General features: G+C 45.7%; 1 protein-coding gene across 1 annotated transcript; it reads right to left on the bottom strand.

Moving 5' to 3' along the window:
* Positions 1 to 849: 849 nt before the first annotated feature.
* On the bottom strand, positions 850 to 8300 carry LOC543061 (probable starch synthase 4, chloroplastic/amyloplastic). The gene is given in 16 exon segments (XM_044487961.1): positions 850 to 1510; positions 1609 to 1684; positions 1775 to 1836; positions 2094 to 2243; positions 2479 to 2604; positions 2948 to 3157; positions 3659 to 3727; positions 3820 to 4011; positions 4130 to 4314; positions 4394 to 4469; positions 4547 to 4669; positions 5399 to 5450; positions 5529 to 6456; positions 6559 to 6634; positions 7673 to 7787; positions 7912 to 8300. Coding segments are annotated over 16 exon segments (2745 nt in total). The 5' UTR covers positions 8046 to 8300; the 3' UTR covers positions 850 to 1339.
* Between the last annotated feature and the right edge of the window lie 8433 nt (positions 8301 to 16733).

The raw sequence follows: 16733 nt of genomic DNA on the forward strand, positions 1-16733 counted from the left end.
GACTCTCACGAAAGGAAAAAAAACAGAAAACACGTATTTTTCGTTTCCGAGAGGCATGACCGTGACTCTCGCAAAAACATACCCGTGCCTCTCGCAGAAGCAAAACCGTGACACTCGCAAAAGGAAAAAAACAGAAAACATGTTTTTTTTCGTTTCCGAGATGCACGGCCGTGACTCTCGCGAAAGCACACCCGTGCCTCTCGCAGAAGCAAAACCATGACCCTCGCAAAAGAAAAAAAACAGAAAACACGTTTTTTTTCCGAGAGGCACGGCCGTGACTCGTGAAGCGAAAAAAATGCATTTTTTCATGCAAAAATATTTTTTTTCAAATTTTTTTTGTTGAAAAGTTAAGGAGGACCAGTGGAAAACCAAAAGCGTTGCAAAACCCTAAAAAACCGTTTAAATAGCCGAAAACGCGTGCGGAAAAATAAAAAAACAAAATACGAAGGGAGCACCCAAAGCGCAACACGTGGCAAATGGCTGAGAGCACGTCAAGTGGCGTTAATCGTTGCGAGGCTCTCGAAGAAGCGTTCGTTAACTGGTGGCTCCCGAACTTGTCGAAAAGCTAAGGAGGGCCAGTGGAAAACCAAAATGTCGAAAAAACCCAAAAAAACCATTTAATTAGCCGAAAGAACCAAGCAGCCTCTAAGCTTTCGCTAGAGCCTTGAGCCTCTCCGCTTAACGGGCCGATGGGAAGGAGCCCAGCCACTGGCTCCATCTGCACTTTGTAAGACGCCTGCGCGCAATGTCGTTACAACTTATTTGAAATTTCTCAAAAAAAAACTTATTTGAAAAAAAACAGTGGAATAGTGGCGAGTTAATGGCCCGAAAATGCTGTAACGTTTTCAAGGATTTTTTTAATATCTCTTTTTCAAAGAAAAAAGAAAATCAACGTATTTTTCTGACAGATGGTTACGGTCCAGGCGTCTGAAATTCTTGCACCTCCCATCTCACGGACCATAAGATCTCTGCATAATACATACGACTCTGCAACCTGCACTGCACGTATACTGCTCCGTTGCAACTCCACAGGAAACTATACAGCCTACAATTTACACCGATATTATGCCAACAACAGTGCACGTACTACGATCTTGACGGCTCACGGTGGCTACTCTATTTTTAGCTCGTGTTCTGCCTTCAAGAAACTGCGCATATAACCAGTGATACACCGTCACGCCCTTACCAGAAATGTGCGCCGAGAGCATGGAGCTTCCTATATGATTCTGTTTCCATGATCCCTCGATTTCGTCTAGTGCCGTCTGCATCATGAGGGCAGGGCCAGGGAGAGAGGGCACGGGGGGCATCAGGGAACCAACTACCGTGTGTGTGTGCGCGCTCACGCCACCGCCCTCGCTCGAGCCACCGCCTTCTGGTAGATGTCCTCGTACTGCGAAGCCGAGGTGTCCCAGCTGAAATCGATCGTCATGTCTTTCTGCACGAGCTGTTTCCAGACCTCGGGCTTCCTCGTGTAGCAGTTGAACGCCCTCTCCATCGCGCTGCTTAGGCCCTGGCAAAATGAACGTCCAGATGAGTCGTGTTGTGCCCGCCAGAAACCATCGACTAGGGTTTTTCCCTTCCCGGGCTGTGCGCGCAAACAGGACCTACCTGTTCGTCGGCCTTGACAAATGTAAAGCCGTTCCGCACCTCCATGGGTATTGTTTCGTCGTCGAAGTCAAAGACACTGAAACCACAAAGCATGCCATTACACTTCTTACTTTGATTGGGTGTGACGACTATGTTTGGAGGAACACTCGGTTGGTTCACTGTTTACCTGTCATTCAGCCCACCAGTTTTCCGAACAATCGGCACAGAACCATATCTCATGGCTATCATCTGCGCATAAGAAAGCATGTCAAAATTGCGCGTCAGAAGGCCACACATCAAATTGATGATAGAAGCAAAGGAGGCCAGACTCGCACTTGTTTAATTACTTCTAGGAAAGTGCCAGATGATCACGGCAACTGAAGCATATATTTCAGCAAGTGATACAAATTACGCGTCATACTAAACGATGTCAGCTTACTACATGTGTACCTAGTATAAACTAGGTGATATGCATTTATCATCAAGTATGGGAAGAAGCCACACACCTGAGTGAGGCCACATGGCTCAAATATAGAGGGAACAATGAACATGTCAGACGCAGCATATATGCAATGAGACAGCGCATCATCATACTTCAAAATCAGCCGGATATTGTTGTTGTTCTGAAAATGGTCTGCAATACCTTCAAACTCCCTCTGCAAACAAAACAAGAAGCAAGTATGTTCACCGTTCCAGAAATGGGCAAAAAAAGGTGCTTAATATAAAACAGACAAAAAATACACCATTCCAGACTCATGTTCCTTCGGTGATAAATAAACTGTTCATGAGGTACTGAAGTGTGGTTTTCTTCTGTTACTTTGGAGATTCATGTCTGATCAAAATATCTGCACAGATATATACTATGACATAAACTGCATGGCATAAACGCACCTGAATTTCTGGTACTGGACTTGAACCCAGAAGGACAAACTGTCCTCCTAATTCAGCTGTTTTGTAGATTGCATGCCTGATAAGATGTACACCCTTCTGAGCAACTAGCCTGGTAATGCAACCAACCTGCTTGAGAAAATTTCAGTTATTTAGTTTAACATTCAATATCAAGTTCCAAGACAAATGGAAGGAGGTGAATACACACAGCAGGGGATCAGAAAATGATATTAGCTAACTGAAGAAAACAATCGAAAAACGGAACTGCTGTAATTCATTTCAGACTACATGGGCCATGCCCCGATAAATGTGATGACAAACGATAGAACCATATAGCTAACAGACTACTCCACGAAGAAAATTGATGAGAATAAAGAGATGGAAAATGTTCAAATTCAAGCACAGGGTGAACCTTTATATATCCAGTTTACCAGTAATTGAGAACTGAGCTTAACAGCATCGACAATCGTACCAGTGGTTGTGAAGGATATGCAGAAGCCAGGTTTAGTTGCTCTCTGAGGGCTGCTTTATTGGCTGCCTTTCCCTGGAGATCCTTAGCATTATACTGGACCTTCAGATACCTATCTGTGGAAGGGTTCCATGTATCTGTGTCGATTCCATTAAGTATCCCAAGAAATTTCCTGGAATGTACTTTAAGTGTATCTTGGAGTCCACGCCCACCCTGGGAACCATAAGAGCATTATCAGCACACAAGAAATGGAAACGCTTTACATGCAAATTGAAACTACTAAAATGAAATTGCAGTTGAGAGGAAGATTAAGACAAGTTAAACTAATGGTAACTAGAAACACTAGGACCATTAGAGCCCTGTACGGATATGCATGCCACTATATCTTGATTTAGGGTATTCTCAAGTATCCAAGCTTTTTGTAGCATCTCTTTAGTGTCCAGTCCATGTAGAAACATGAATATGTCTGGCACTACTGATCAAACAAAGGTACAGCAATATGCGTGTTTGTTTCCCAGAGCTTGTGCGATTTCTTGCTATCCTCTTCCAGAAATGGTTGCCTCCAAAAATTAGCCATTTTGAGCAACATGCTTAGAAATTATCTATTTTTGCAGATGAATCTTATAAGTTGAAGGCTACTGGTGAGACCATGAAGGACGATTAAAAAGTAGCCAAAAAAAGTCTACATCACATACAAATCGTAAGAAATATTACCTCTGAGCGAACCTCTAGTGCATACGTTGGCGAGACAGTTGTCACGATGTTTGAATACACAACTGCTCCCTGAATAATATGAATAAACAATTGCATAATTGATACCATAGCTATGAGTTTGAGTTCCAAAACATATTGCTAAAGTTTGCCATAATTGATACCTTAACAGCATTTATTCTTCCATGCGAATTGTCCCGCATCCTGTCTGGTCTGTCTAGGTGCTCAACATCAAGGCCACACCATGCTAAATCACGAGCTGGAGCAGTTCCTTGATATTCAAAATTATGACAGGTGAAGCAAATTCTAGCTGAGTTGAAGCCTAGATTTGCATATACATCCCAATAAAGAGGTGCCTGAAGGTTAAATGTCAAAGGGTAACTTAGTACAATCAACTTTGTAAATCAACCAAGAAAATAGATCAATGTCAAGTAGGCAATGAGTCAATGCTGTGAAATGATCTTTGACGCTTACAACAAATGCAGTTTGCCAGTCATGGCAGTGGATTATATCAACTTTCTTCCCAGATTGATAAAGTAATTCTAGTGCCGCACGGCTGAAGTACGAAAAACGTTTGAAGTCATCATGCTCTCCATAGTACTGAGCCCTCGAAAAGAACATCGCTGGATGCTGTGGCTCAATAAAGTAGACGGGTAGGCCTGCATATGCTAATTTAATTAGATTAATGCAGATTTAAATAAATTTTATACAGTGATACAACTGAGGGTTGCTTGTAACCTTCAACAGTCCCAGTCCAAATTTTGTTGTTGAACATATTTCCTTCGAAGTAGGACTGCACAAGAACATCTAAAACCTGCACAATCACATGATATCAATCTTACCCTAACAGAAGATCATACCAAAACATAGATAAGCAGCATTATGACATACCCTTAGATTGCTAACTTGGTCAACCTGCATGCAGTCGTATTTGGGAAGAATGATCTCTACTAGATGGCCTTTTTTCTGAAGTGCCTTCCCGAGACCAGATATCACATCTGCCAGGCCACCAACCTAAACAAGCATGCATATAAGAAATATAAAAGATGACTAATAGGATTCAAAATGATCAGAATGGACAAAAATCAGATTCCATAAGAATTAGTCATTGCATCAGCATCAGCATCAGTAGTTCAATAAATTTCTCAAGAAACAGATTAAAATGTAAAGCAGTTGGGGGAGATTGATCTACAACTTGTATGCACTATGCACATGATCAACAGACAAATATCTGCAGCTTTTAGACTTTCTTTTTTGCAGATAGTAACTTTGTTGAGACATGAAAGTCGAAATTTCACCACCTTTGGTACAGCCAGAGTTTTATTTACTATTTCATGGCTGCACAATCAAAATTTATAAGCTAAAAAAGGGCATCCATACAGTTTTTTAACAGTAAAAAGCTACATCCATTCACAAAAAAAGAATGATAGCACACATTCAACATTGTCAGTTTTACCTCGGTTTGAATTAGCCCTTGGATCATCATGACCTGAACACAACTGAGGAGAACCATATATTTAAAATAGTGCTTTATTGTTACTTGTAAGATATGTGGATAGGCTCGAATTTATGTGAAACACTGGAAAACTTAATACTTTGTTAATTTACAGAATATTAGTGCTTAAAACAATGTTCTCTCTAAGCGTCCCTAGATAGTAGTCATACTAGGCAGTGAATTATCCAAATATCAAATAGAAGATTTTAAATGCACGCATGAAAGGCTGTATTAATACTAAAACTCACCTTCGCGACAGGAGCCATCTCTGCTGCTATGTGGGCAATGTGCAAACCAGAACTGCATTAATCAATAAAGATTACAGACTAACTAATTTCTATAAACATGTTTTCTCATTTAGCAAAGGAGAAAGTGTACCTAGTTCCTGGTAATGCCATCTTAAGTAAGTTGTCCATAACTTCCCTGTTTTCGGTACCTCTGTATGACAAGTATGCTTCCCGAAGACGACTGTCCCTTTTATGAACCATTTCTCGCAACATACTTGCGTCATTGTAAGATATTTTCTTCTCCAGTAACCATCCATCAGTTAAAAGGGAAATTTTGCTCCATAGTTCCGAAGGCATGTTTCCTGTAAAATTCTCCAGTGATCTTTTCTCACTTTCCTCTATTAGTTTGCTAAGAGTATCGTGAAATTCCACTATTGAGTGCTCATACAGTTCAATCTGAGAATGCATTTCACAATTACATGCTTGGAAGCGTTCTTCTACCAATTTGACTTTTTGCTGCAAAATATCAACAAGAGAACAAGAGAACTTTGAAATATTTGCTGCTTGCAGTGAGGCCTCTAATTTGTCAAGCCTATCCTGCAGATCATGATTGTGGTCCAATATCACAGCAGCATGCTCTACTTGGTTTGCTGTGGTCTCAAGCAAGTCTTCCAATTTTTCTACTTTCTCCCACCAGGCATCCCTAGGACCAAGTTTCATCGTATCTGCTTGGGCGGCTATAAACCTAGACTCCAGCTCCCTAAGGGAAGCATCTAAAAGAGCACGCTCTTTCTCCAATTTGAATATACCCTCCTCTATCTCGGCAACCTCTATAAGCTTTGTTTTGAAAAATTATATGTCCTCCTTCAGTAGAATGTTCTCTTCCTTTAGAATACCAAGCTCCAATGCTAGTGGAGAGTCACTGAAATTCCCTTCACTTGAAAGCTTATGTTGTTCATCTGTTTCTGACAACCTCGTCTCTAAAATGTTTATCTTTCTCTGCAAGGCTTCCTTTTCTTTAAGAACTTTATCAGCGTGTTCCATTGCCTGAAGACGGGCTTGATTCAAAAGAAGTATATCTAAAAAAATCAATTTGCAATTCAGTGTTTGTTATGTGCATACTTACAACTCTATGCATTTTAGGAAACTGTATGGATATTCAAAAGGAAGGAATCCCCTACTCTTCTCGGTGTTCTGTATCATTCCTACCAAATCTTCCAGCTTAAGGTTTGATATGCCATCTCCATCGTTGTATTTCTGTGGGGAAAATCACAAAACCTAGAAATTCTTAAAAGTAACAACAGTAACTAATATGAGCAAATTTAAAAGTGATTATATTTCAGAGTAAAATTGATCGAATGTTAGCTTTGTTTAACTGTTGTATGCTGTATTTCTCAATGAAATAGGGCTTGGCTGCCATTTGGTTTAAAATATAGATGTCAATGCCAACTTTGCACCTTTATCTAATAACTATTGATTATTGAAGTAATAAAATGATGATGCATTTCGCTTCAGTTTAACAAAAACAGAATTTAAGATCTTTTTAAAATGTTCACACCAAGTAACCTCTCAGCCTGATAGATCTAACAGGTAAATTGCTGGACCTACACGAAAACACAATAGAACTATCTCATGATGAACAGTTGTAACTTGTAACCAATGATTCACAAGTAATTGCTACACTTACAGGATTTACTTTTGCTGTATTGAAAAGACATATTAAAATAAGCATATAACATTTTCAATGTTATTTACATTTTTACAAGGGCATCGGTTGAACTCATACATCAGTTTATATAGAGCAAATACAATAGTAGTGTCCCAACTCTACTTTAACGGCCTCCACATCCCAATTAATGTGTTGCAATACGGAATACAGCACTAATTATGGAACGCCAAACAAATACACCGATATGAGGAAGTATTTGAGGGGAAATACCTTACGACAGCAAAAAAGATTGTTTTTACTCGTATGAATAGAACATTATACGACCCATGATTAGCTGGCAATATAGCTTAAAATTAGATTTTCTTGGCCATCTTGAATTACGAGCGAAATTTACTTGGAAGCCAGTAGATGCAAGTTAGTAGATTCAGAAACTGATTTAAATTCATACATCTATGTTAAAACAAGGTGGAAATACATATGAGCAAGTTATTGCCTTTCAGTGGCAGCCAAGCCCCAGATTTGCTTTGTGGAAAAGAAGAATCGGCATCTACTGTCGCGTCACTCCGCGTGCTGACAAACAAATTTGGAAAGATATAGATTGCTAGTAGAAAGCATGATGCACATACCCTTTGCCGTTCTTTTTCAGCGGAAACCGACGCCTCGTCGCTCCGCACATTGGCCCTGTTGTTATAAAGGGGGTCGGCGCCGGTTGCGCTCTTGTGAGGGCGCTGCGCGGCTGCCCTGGAAAGCCAGCCAACAAAAGTCAGATTCCGACTCCTTGACATATTCGTAGAATCCAGGAATGGCAGCGGCATGTATACATCTCACCAGCGAAGCGGCCGAATTAGGGGGGCTGGAGACGAACCTGAGGCTGCGGTGGCGCGTGCCGGAGGCGAGGGCGAGGCGGCGGCGGGAGCGGCCGTCGGGCGGGGAAGGGGCGGGGCAGCGCGGGGACAGGAGGGCGGTCGCCTCGACGCCCGCCGCCGCGGAGCACGCCATGGGGAATAGGGAGAGGCAGGGCGACTGGTGGGGCGAGGGGAGCTTGAAGCGGGCGGCGGGCTGGAAAGCGGCGGGGAGTGGAGTGGGGCTGAAGAGTGGTGGTGGTGGACTGGTGGCGGTGGCGGTGGCCGGGGGCCAGCGCGTGGCGTGTCTCGTGCTCCGCGCGCGGGCGAGGCGGGGGCGGAGGCGGAGGAGGAGGGCCGTGGGCGTGGCACGGTGCCATTCGTCGGGCAAGCGGCCAGCGGAGGGGAGTGTGTGTGAAGGGAACGGACGGTGGAGCTTGATTTGTTTGGTACTACTAGTACAGGGTGCGCCCGTGCCGGCTCGAGAGCAGAGAGGCCGGTGAGCACGGCCGCAACAGAAAAGTCCTTGTTGTCGCTGTGGATGTTCTGCCAGACTGCCACGACGAAGCGTCCTTCCCACGGCTACGTTTTGGTTGGGCGTTTCAAGTGCATGCCTCGAGTAGCAGAATCGATCGTTGCAGCCGTTCTACACACACGAGTACATAAAAACATGCTGCACAAGGCTCTTGTATTATTGCATCGGGCCATCGGCAGCCAGTGCATCTGCAGTGCATGCTTGCGTGTGAATACATGGACGCAAGAGACACCACCTTGTACGCCGTGCTGTAGCCACCATTGCTGAGCATCTCCGCGGGCACGCGCAGCAGTTCCTTCTGGCTTGAACCGGTTCCGTCCCCGGTCCTAAAGAATTATGGCACACGCTTGCCTCCTCCCCAGTGTTAGAATAATCCGAGGCACTCTGTCGATCTACCGAAGACCAAGCAATCACACGAGGCATGACACCGAGATTTGTTAACAAGGTTCACCGATATGGCTACATCCCCGGGGCATGACTACGGGCGCTCCTCCCCATAACACCGTCACAATACCGCACGCCGGCCGCCCGGGCGCCGGCTCCCCCGCATGCCTGTGCTATTATGTTGGCATAGGTTACATCGTGTGTCTAGCCCCGCTATATATGAGAGGCCTAGGATACAAGTGTCCTACTAGGACACGACTCCATATCCTGTCTACACACCGTACGATTTCAAGTCCAACTGTAACCTAACTTGTACAATAATATTCGACATAATTTTAACAAACTCCACCTTAGCGAATATTCTCCACCACCTTGAATTCGTCCATGCGTCGAACCTCCATGTACATTGGACTTGGGATACGCCATGAGCACCGCTGCTACTCCCAGACTCCATGTGACTCCACCTGCAACTGTAGTCCCTTCTTGTCTTCTTCACAATCAACACTCGAGCAAAATTAAGTTCCTCATTACTCTACCTTGTGCTTCCAACTTCCGGAGAATCCGTTCAACGCCATCACACAAAGACCACTGTCTGCATGAAAATGAACAATTCACATATTGGACGCCACATATAAGAGTTACCTGAACTCAACGTCACCGCTCTTTCTTGACTGCTTGTCTGAAACTTGAAGGAATTTCACCGTCGCCCTGTGTCACCCTGAGTCAAATTCACAGTTGTCTCACCCCTTTTCCGGATAGTCTCTGGCATGTCCCACAGCTATAGCACTTCGCCTCCTTCTGTATTTGTCATCCGCACTTTGACATGTGCACTGAACAGAACAGAATATACGACCATGTACTCTCTCAGCTTTTGACAATTTCAGACTTTCCGCCACTTTCTCAGATTCTCCACGGTCAACTCCTGTCCATCAACTAGCACCGATAGACCCAGTCACCAACTTGAACTTGGTACTCATCAACACTACTTCAACACCCCATGCACACTTTGTCTGGCCACATGTCTGACCACCAGTGCCTTGGTCTGTCGCTGTGCCCCGTGCTTAACGCACACCTCGCCGCTATCACCGCGTCGAGCCTCTGCTGTCCTGGTCGAGTCTCCCGGGTAGCTAGCCCCCACTGCCTCAACCCCCACTGCAGAGAACCATCGATCATCACCAACCGATGCCGAGTATCACGCCTCCATCAGACCACTGGCGCCCAGTCCGATCCACGTGTCTCTCGCTTTACCCCCTGAAATAGGCTTCGACTCTCCGTTAACTTACGTCGTAGCCCCTCCATCAGCACAGAGTGTAGTCATCTGTCAGACTCCAGCTCCACCTTCAACATGACTCCATGGTGGTTGTACGAGCCACCCCCACGCCCTGTCGACTTCAAGCTCTCATGTGTACACAACCTTGAATCAACCCTGTGTCATTGTCTTGTCGAAGCTGCACAAGCCCTCAAGCCTGCACCACGTGTTTCCACGCCCCAGAAGTTGGCCACCATCAGCATCACGCTCCTATGTCGTCGTCGCTGAAATCACCGCCGTCTTCTGCTTTGACCAACATATCCGTCGATCCGTCAGACGGTCCAGTCCGACCCAGCCGAAATTATCCGACTGCAACCATGCTCCACCCTGCGTCGTGTCTGCACATCTCCGTGCATTGCCTTGACGCCCTGCGTATGCATGATCATGTCACGACACGCTTCAAACTCCTCCGAGCCTTATACGCATGTCACCAACCTGCCAACCTTACGGTAAAATCCCGTGCGCAATTTGCAACACTTCCAAAAAAAAAACTGGATTTCCTGATAGCCTCCATGGGTACACCAAGCATATCACCATAAACTCCCAACACTCCTTTTCTTTAATCATGTTGCATCCCAAAGCCACGTACATACCTTAGTGCAGGTTCCTTTTTTCAAACAAATCTCACGTGTATCTGTATGCACAGCAACACAGGCACCGCACCTTCTCGTGCCTCGCCACACATCCCAGGTTGCACATCAGCCTCCAGCCACGCGGACTCATACGGCTTTCAGCCCGTCTCGGCCTCACAGGCCAGCCCCAGCTAGACCAGCCGTGCGCCGCACTGCGGCCTTAGCCTCTGGCGGCCCTCCCCGTGTACGACGCGCCGCCTGCACGCTGCCTCGGATCCGATCGATCCGATCTCGCCCGTTGCACTGACTAGGTTGCCTGCTCGCGGCCACCGCTGCCCATCGCTTCCCGCCGAGATGACCTCGAGTACGATTTTGCAGCCGCTGTTTCTGTCCGAGACTCCAGCCGCTGCACTCATGCGCCTGTACGTTGCTCCGCACGATTCCCGATTGCTTCTACCCGATCTCGTCGACAGCGCATCGTATGACCTCCACAGAACAATCACTTCCGCACATCGTCTTTGCGCCGAGCTCGACCACGATCCATCCTCTAAATCAACGAATCCGCAACCTCATCGTAACCTTGCTCATGATATCACTTGTTAGAATAATCCGAGGCACTCCGTCGATCTACTGAGGACCAAGCAATCACACGAGGCATGACACCGAGATTTGTTAACGAGGTTCACCGATATGGCTACATCCCCGGGGCATGACTACGGGCGCTCCTCCCCATGACACCGTCACAATACCGCACGCCGGCCGCCCGGGCGCCGGCACACACCGCCGGCTCCCCCGCGTGCCTGTGCTATTATGTTGGCATAGGTTACATCGTGTGTCTAGCCCCGCTATATATGAGAGGCCTAGGATACAAGTGTCCTACTAGGACACGGCTCCATATCCTGTCTACACACCGTACGATTCCAAGTCCAACTGTAACCTAACTTGTACAATAATATTCGACATAATTTTAACACCCAGCTCCCCAGCTTCGCCATTTGCTCCTCCCGTAGCCACCAACATTCCGTTGAACAGTTGGTGTGCGCGCACTCTCCTGCAGCTCACCTCGCCTCCGACCTCGCTCCAACCGCCCTTGTGGATTCCAGCGACTCTCCGCCATATCGCGTTAATGGAGGAGCTCCAGTCATCCCCTCTCCCTCTATTTCTCCCTCCAATGCGCGCTCTAGATAGCTGCTCTGCGCCAGTGCTCGCCACCGCCAGGCCGAACGCATGCATGCGCTCACCGTGCGCCATCGACGGCGCGAACGGAGACAAGACAAGCGCCCATGCATCCATTTCTCTCATCCTTCTTCCCTGCGAGACACGCCCGGACCTCCCCATCGCTCCGCTGCCCCACCTCATTGTTCTGAACGAATACCGCACTCTTGCGGAGAGAGATAAAAATTATGGGAAAGAAGATGGATATGACATGCGGACCCATGCAGTGAGTGAGAGTAGAGAGTTTTCCTAGCATGACAAACTAGTCGAGGCGGGTTTAGGGTTGAGATAGGCCAAGATCATACACCACAGGGTGTAGACTTCTGGGATTTGAATGTTAGGGTTTGATTCCGCCGAGCAGTATGAATTCAAGGTTTAAATCAGACTTTACTCATTGGGGGTAGGTTGTAGTCAATGAATTCTAGTCACAACATCTCCAACAGATAATGTATAAATAATAACCTTTTACATCATGATGGATGGTCTAAAACGGTGCTTTAACATATGATGTTGATTAAAAAAATTACTCCAGATTTGCTCTAAGTGTAAAATAGGACACTTGGTGATGCAAATTTGCATAACTTGTGCCTCTCGAATAAAATCCGAGCAGTCGCGCGTGCAGCTGTGGCGCCTGACCACCCTCCTGTCATCACCCACTGTCGCCGGTCCCCATGGACTCCTCCTCCGACCCTGCGGCCGCCAAAGCCGCTTCGGTGATGGTCGCCTCTACATCTGCCGCCAGTCCAGACGTCGTCGCCGCCGCGATGCCTCCCCCAAAATGCACGACATATTTGCAGCCCCTCGTCCCGCTGTCGTTGTCGAACTGGAACCATCGACGAGGAAGAAGGTAGCCACGACAAAACCACGGCGCGACCCCGCCGCGGCTTTGTCCCGGGCGAAGAAGACGACGAAGGCCACCATGGCGGCGACTGCTTCATCTTCATCACCAATGTCGCCGGCCTGCCACTCGATATGCACTAGCTTTGTCGCGGGTGTCGCCGGAGACAGCAGAATTGTAGAGCAGCTCTCGTGCGGCTGTGTATTTTACATCCCCTATTGGAGCACTAGCTATTTTACATCATCTCTTGGAGTTGGAAGCCTTTTGGTGATATAAAAATGCACTCTTAGATGATGTATATTTTACTCGAACCATAATTTGATGATGTAAAATACGACATCTACTGGACATGTTCTTGGGGTGCAACCGTGCAAGTGGAAGTTTGAGTGTTTTTTACAAACAAGGCTTTGGATTTATGTTATAAAGTTTCAACAGTAGAAGACATCTCAAAAAACAAGGAAAATACAACTAGGTTCTCATAGAGCCATATCAACTCATTTCTAGCGCGAGACATGTGCGTCGTCGCTGTCACTTCATCGTTGAAGCCGGCCTGATATTATATTTTGTGGTCAAGATGTAGTCGCATTAAGGTCTAATTGGACCAACGCCTCGGAGAAAAGGCCAAGATCGCACAAGCCTTGTGTATAATATACACAAGGCAGACATTCAAGGGAGAAACAACCATCCAATAGCAATTTCTCGCGTCAGGAAGACAATCAAGGGGAGAAAAGGAAGCCACAGTCTCGACGCGGCCACAAAAACAGCTAGGGGGACTTCACCCTAATACCCAAGGCTAGGCCTTCGGCCATCGAAGTCGCTGCCTGCTGCAACACCACCACCACAAAGATCCCGAAGAAGAAGACCATTGCCAGTATTGGGGCTGGGTTACATGTTAGGGATCATACCTCAAATTTGATCAATGCAGATTGTTCTTTCAATGTGAGTCAATGTTGTTGGAAATTACGCACTTGTAGACTAAAACTGTAGCGAAAACAAAGTAATCTTAGCACCACTAATGAACTAACTCCAAGGGTCGTTGCTCAGTCACGGAATCCAAAACTTGGGACGAAATGGAGTAAGTTCTACCAAACAAAGCTTAGGATGAAACTTAAATTCTTTATGTAAGTCTTGTCAGTGCAACGCTGCACATCAGACATCCATCTCAAGTGTCTTGTGCTAGGCGAAAATACAAAGAATGGTAGCAGAAAATCGGTAGAGATGAACACCAAAATTTTACATGAAAACCCCCCAAGTTGAGGGATAAGCCATGGTCCAAAGCATCCAAATCTTCTTCCAGTATAATTAAATGGTGGGATACAACAAGTTTCTTCTCTAGATAGTACGTACTAGAAGCTCTCATACATCAAGATCTGACGATATTGGATAAACACAATAAGATTTGGTGCTCAAGAGTTAGGGATTGAATCTGTCTCACCAAAGATGATGGAATCATAACTTGAAAGAGACAAGATGATGAATCTGAACCGTCCCAACCTTGGGTAGGAGCTCCCTTTGCTTGCGAGCTTTGCTACACCTACATAAAGATACTTACATAACTTACTAATTAGCTGACCTGGCCTGATTTGGTTAGAAGAAAAAAAAAGGCCTTACCCAGGCCCACCCTATTCAAGGGGTCGGGGTGATTAGTTGAGGAAGGAAAGAATATGTAATATGTTATGTAGATCTAGCATTTCGGCTTTGCTTGCTTATAAGATCTTAATCCAATCTTCCTCTCTTTTGGTTTTATTTTCTTCTTCTCCAATTGAGGCTAACCTGGTTTTCGTCACTTGTGTTAGTTGTGGCTGGATGGAGGATAAGACATCACATCCTCTCACCTGCAAAGACCAAGATGATCCTAGATCATAACCCTAATTTGTAATGGGCTTTGCGGCATTTGTTGGGCTGCCTAGAAGACTTCATTAGTCATCTCCTCACAACCCACATGAGGAGGATATCGTTGCAAATGTTCTGATCAATAGCGAGGACTAGGATGAGTTGGTCAACATTAAATCTGCACGACTACACTCACTAGTAGACGTGGTATGAGCCCGTGTCCAGCAACCTATGCAACCCACATAACAAAGTAACTCTTAACATGACCACATTGTAAGTAACTCCTGGTTTCGCAAATTGTCATATACAAAATTCAAGCCAAACATATTGAAAAATAAGCTATAAATCGGGGGCTAGAGTTCCGAACCAAATAGAGAAAATGCGATAGCAATTCGTAAAATGCAACCCATTGGATCTAGATCGGGTGCCTTTGGGGGTGTTCGCTGGGATCTCACCCCTGCAACCGTTTGCCATATAGTTTTAACGTAAAAATGGTACTCCTGCAATAAAAATATCGTTATCCAGCAGCTGTCTTTTTGCCGGAACAGGGGAATGTAGTACCATTAACTTGGCAGCTTAAGGGGTTGTTTGGATAGCAAATATTAGACGTTGGTTTATAGAAAACGAGTTTTTAGCTGATTTTTAGCAAAACCAGTTTTACTATCATTTTGGTTAAGAATGAGTTTGTATAAGACTACGTTTGGCTTGGAAAGTGTGCTTGTCAGTTCCTTATTCGATAATGATTCAGAGTACCATTCCTATTCTGCGGTGAGCTTCTTATTTTCCCGTCACATTCCGTCGAGGTACGCAAATCAAAAATGCTAGACATACAAAGATTTACAAGCTTTTACAAGCTCTTTCCGTGTAACAACCAATCACAAACCTCTCCCCCTTGATTTTCAGAGGGGTGGGTCGTCCCGCTTACTTGTTGACCAATAAAAACAAACCCATCTATAAAAGTTTGTAAACTGTTTATACGTGTAGCATTGCCGGTATGTAAATATAGGAGAGTTGACTCATCGATCTTGCCGGACAGCTGTGTACACGTTCATGTAGAAGCTAGCTACTGAGGAAAGCGCTGGATCAATTCGATCCCCCTGCTGCTGGACGCACGAAATTACGGCCGTGAACACGCACACAGATGTAGAACCTTGCTGCCTAGAGTGATGGCTGGATCAATTCTATCGGTCGGCTGCAGAACGCAATGACAAGACGGACGGCGCAGAAGAAGCGGGCGGGCGGCGGCCGGCGGCTAGAGGATGACGGCGTCGATGTGTGGCACACTAGTGAGAGCCCATCGAGGCTGTCGCCGGTCACCGACACATCTGCAGATTCTAATTCTTTGGCTGATGAACGTGCCCACAAGGATCAGCGAGAGAGATATACGCGTTTATAGAAAAACGACTAATAGTTGTTTTTGTACAAACCTGAAATTCCAGGTTTATAGGAATCCAGTTTTGCATATCCGTGGATTAGTTAGACGAGCCAAACGTGGTTTTAGTCCGTTAAACAGTTTTTTTGTTTTATATAGAAGCATTCTCTATATTTCATCTATCCAAACAACCCCTAAATGTGAGCTGAACCTCCACCTCATGTCCAGATCCTTGGGCCTTGCCATATTTGGATTACGTGCTTCCTTTCTCCTTCCTTCTTTTCCTTCTCCCACCAAATATGCTTTTTGTGCGAGAGGCTCCCACCAAATATTCGTATGTACGTACGTCTTGACGCGAGATGTCTTCCATGGCTCCATGTTTTTCATCCATCGAGCAGAGTGAGCGACTGCGCGCGGCACATAGGATGCAACCAAAATCCAGCTGAGGTTCGGACGACTTGCTTTCTGCGGTGCCTATTGTCGACCATGTCAGAACGAGCACTAGCTAGCTCGAGTGGTAATTAAGCTTCGCCGTTGTTCGGCTCGGCTCACAGTAGTCGCATTCTGGGTACACAAGAAAAACCTCGGGTTCTTCCCCGCGGTTTAGCTAGCTAGCTGCCTCAATCCACATCTCCCTCCCACTGGAATGCAGATCTTTTACATGATCAACGATCTATACCTATATAAGTATATATTAGGCTCGATTGAGCTAATTCTCCACGCCAACGGGCAGAGCAAGCAATCAACCAACCAAGAGATCGAACTCGTCATATAGATCCATCTAGCA

This window comes from Triticum aestivum, chromosome 1A (genome assembly GCF_018294505.1).
Source record: "Triticum aestivum cultivar Chinese Spring chromosome 1A, IWGSC CS RefSeq v2.1, whole genome shotgun sequence".
NCBI classification, from domain to species: Eukaryota; Viridiplantae; Streptophyta; class Magnoliopsida; order Poales; family Poaceae; genus Triticum; species Triticum aestivum.